The sequence below is a fragment of the Diadema antillarum genome, unplaced genomic scaffold (assembly GCF_040938485.1).
Source record: "Diadema antillarum isolate AM-2024a unplaced genomic scaffold, OU_Dant_1.0 seq00000003_RagTag, whole genome shotgun sequence".
Classification (NCBI taxonomy): domain Eukaryota; kingdom Metazoa; phylum Echinodermata; class Echinoidea; order Diadematoida; family Diadematidae; genus Diadema; species Diadema antillarum.
The window spans coordinates 413,136-416,141 of NW_027271125.1; the positions used below are offsets into that span (position 1 = coordinate 413,136).

At 52.5% G+C, this 3,006-nt stretch overlaps 1 protein-coding gene across 1 annotated transcript; it reads right to left on the bottom strand.

Annotated features, from left to right (window-relative positions):
- Positions 1 to 210: 210 nt before the first annotated feature.
- Positions 211 to 879, bottom strand: LOC139724912 (uncharacterized). Its single transcript, XM_071636035.1, has one exon. The coding sequence runs from the start codon at positions 877 to 879 to the stop codon at positions 211 to 213; it is 669 nt and encodes a 222-aa protein (XP_071492136.1).
- Between the last annotated feature and the right edge of the window lie 2,127 nt (positions 880 to 3,006).

The following is a 3,006-nucleotide window of genomic DNA, read 5'->3' on the forward strand; positions in this document are numbered from 1 at the left end:
GGTAGACTTCTCCCCTGTCTAAACAGGACTTGGGTTTTCCGGGGGTGGACATCGTTCTGCATATTCAACAAATAATACCAATCGAATGTTACTCGTGTCTTTAGTCAAATTCCTACAGTCATTCATACACATCTTACAATCAACTCGTGCGAAGCTGGTATCTGACATGGTCCATATTTGCTGCTGCGCTTTTCCCCCTTCCGGTGTCCGCTACCTGGTATTACAGCTCCTCAGCCGTCCGGCAGCATTCCGTGGGGTTTTAAAATACAGCGCCGCTGTGCTGACGTTACTGGTAGATCCTGGCTCTGCTGCCCCAGGCAGCTTTTTCTTCCTTGATGACGGACAGTACTTAATGGTGAGAGCCTCATCCCCGGTGGCGCGACAAATCGGGCACCTGTATGCCCGAAGTACAGGACAGGTAGTTTTCCCGTCTATGGACTTCAGCGCGTGGCTTCCGTAGACCTGCAAACTTTCACCATTGTTTTTGCAGAAAACGCACCAAGAGACTGATCTGCTGAGTGGTCCATCACTTCCATCTCGTCCTCTTAGCGCGGTGATGTCTGGTAGAATCCCCTCGTTGCTCAGCCAACGGCTACCAGTTGACAGACACCCAGCTGCATAGCCGTCCCTCCGTAAGGTCGGATACTGGTATCTCGTCCCTAGGTCCTGGGATCCACTCTTCTTCGTCACTGTCGCTTCCCCTTCGTCTAACCCCAGGTAGCTATTGAACGAGCCTCGCACCTGTTCAAAATCAAAGAACTGGTTGCCCGTCTCTTGGTCCACGGTCTCCCTCTTCTTCCTCCCCGTTGATACCAGCTTACTCAGCCCGAAATAATCGTTGAAGGGACTGTACAAATCCCCCTTTTTGGAAGATGCCATGTCGTTGCCTGCACTGCACCTGCACATTAATAATACCACAGTCTTTAATCCTTGTTATTTAGCTCGTCGAATATATTCGAGTACCACTCGATTATTTAAATTTGTTACTTAGTGCCTAATTATAATACTGCGGCCGACGCCTATCCCTCCTCGGATAACGCCTTCCCCCATTCCAGTCATCATCGTCGCATGCCGTTGGCACAGTCGGAGACTTGCGGTTCCTAACTGGCGGTTGAGAATCCACTTCTCTCTCTTCATAGCTAGAGGGGTGAGTAGCACCAGCTTCTTCCAGCCCTGACTCTTCCAGCTCCAAGTCGGCAGCAGTGCCTTGCTGCTGGTCTCTAGCTTGTACCACCATCGTGTTTGGTTCGAACTCCCAAACTGGTCTCGGTACCCCTGTGTACAGCTTCAACCGATCTACGTGGACAACCAATGGCTTGGAGCGAGGTGTCAACTGGAGTCGAACAGTCACATCCGATATTTTGGTGACTATCAGGTACGGTCCCAGCCATTTGGTCTGAAGTTTTGGACTCTGTCCTTTCACCCTCATCTTCCGCCGTAGCCATGCATACTGGCCCTGGTTGAAGGCAGATCCATGGGCCTTCTGGTCGTAGAATCGTTTCTGCTTTCTACAGGCCGACATCTGTTTCACCCTGGCTCGGTTGTGGGCCCTCTGCATTCGAACCCGTAGCTCCTCTGCATAATCGGTCTGGAGGTCCTGCTGGCTGTCAACATCATCTGGTGTGACGAGGTCACCGGGTAATACCACCTCTCGCCCCAACATTAGCATGTTGGGAGTTTCCCCAGTCGAGTCCTGAGCACAGCTGCGGTAGGCACAGGTGGCGAAGGGGAGAAGTTGATCCCAATCCTTTTCCTGCCTCTCCACGTCCAGTAGTGCAGCAACTGTGTCTATTAGGGTGCGGTTGTACCTTTCTACGAACCCGTCTGACTTTGGGTTGTAGGCTGTGGTCCTGGTCTTTTTCACCCCCATCAGCTTGCAGACTTCACTGAAGACTTCAGAGATGAAATTTCGGCCTTGATCCGAATGTACGAATCTTGGTACCCCAAATCGACAGATGTACTCCACCACCAGTTTCTCTGCCACGGTCTCCGCCCTTTCATCTGGTATTGGGTAGGCCTCCATCCATTTTGTGAAGTAGTCGCCAATCACCAGGATGTACTTGTTCCCATGCTTGGTCCGGGGGAAAGGGCCCATGATGTCCAATGCCACCCTCTCCAACGGGAACCCACTAATCCTTTGTTGTAGTGGTGCTCGAGCAGCTTTACCAGGACACTTCCTTCTGGCACACACGTCACACTGTCTGAGGGTCGAACAAACATCAGCTGCCATGCCGACCCAGTAGTACCGCAACTTCAATCGTCCCAGTGTCTTCTTGATACCAAAATGTCCCCCAGTAAGAGCAGAATGGACCTCATGTATCGCATTCTTTATGAGCGCCCTTGGTAGGATGGTCTGTCTCCGGGTGTTGGTACCATCCGCTGACTCCCATCTGCGGACCAGCACGCCGTTTACCACCTCCAATGCGTCCCAGTGCTCCAACAATCGAGTTGCTTTTTCCGGCCAAGATGACACCACTTCATTGGCTGGCTTCACCCCTTGAATCTTCGCAGCTCTCACCACCAGTATGTCCCCATCCTTCTCCTGAAGACTCCCAATACTCGGGGCTCCCAACGCCTCCTCTGTCAGTGCTCTGACTTGCCCGGGTGGGGTTTCTTGGTCCCGGCCACACTGCCTACATGGTCTCCGAGATAGACCATCAGCATTTCCATGGCTCCTCCCCTGCCGGTGCTGTATCTCGAAATCGTACTCCGATACCAGCTCCAACCATCGTGCCAGCTGCCCTCTGGGGTCCTTGAATCGAACCAACCACTGCAATGATCCATGGTCAGTGCGGATGATCACGTGCCTTCCATAGAGATACTGTCGGAACTGGCTGAGGAAGGCTACCACTGCCAGTAATTCCTTCCTGGTGACACAGTAGTTGACTTCTTCCTTACGTAGCGTGCGGCTTCCGTACGCAATAACTCTCTCAGTTCCTCCCTGTACTTGCGACAGCACGGCTCCGATTCCATGCTGGCTGGCATCTGTGTCCAAAATGTAGTCCC

What these genes read in the sequence shown, in the direction of transcription:
- LOC139724912 (XM_071636035.1), bottom strand. Translation starts at nt 879, where the DNA reads ATGGCATCTTCCAAAAAGGGGGATTTGTACAGTCCCTTCAACGATTAT.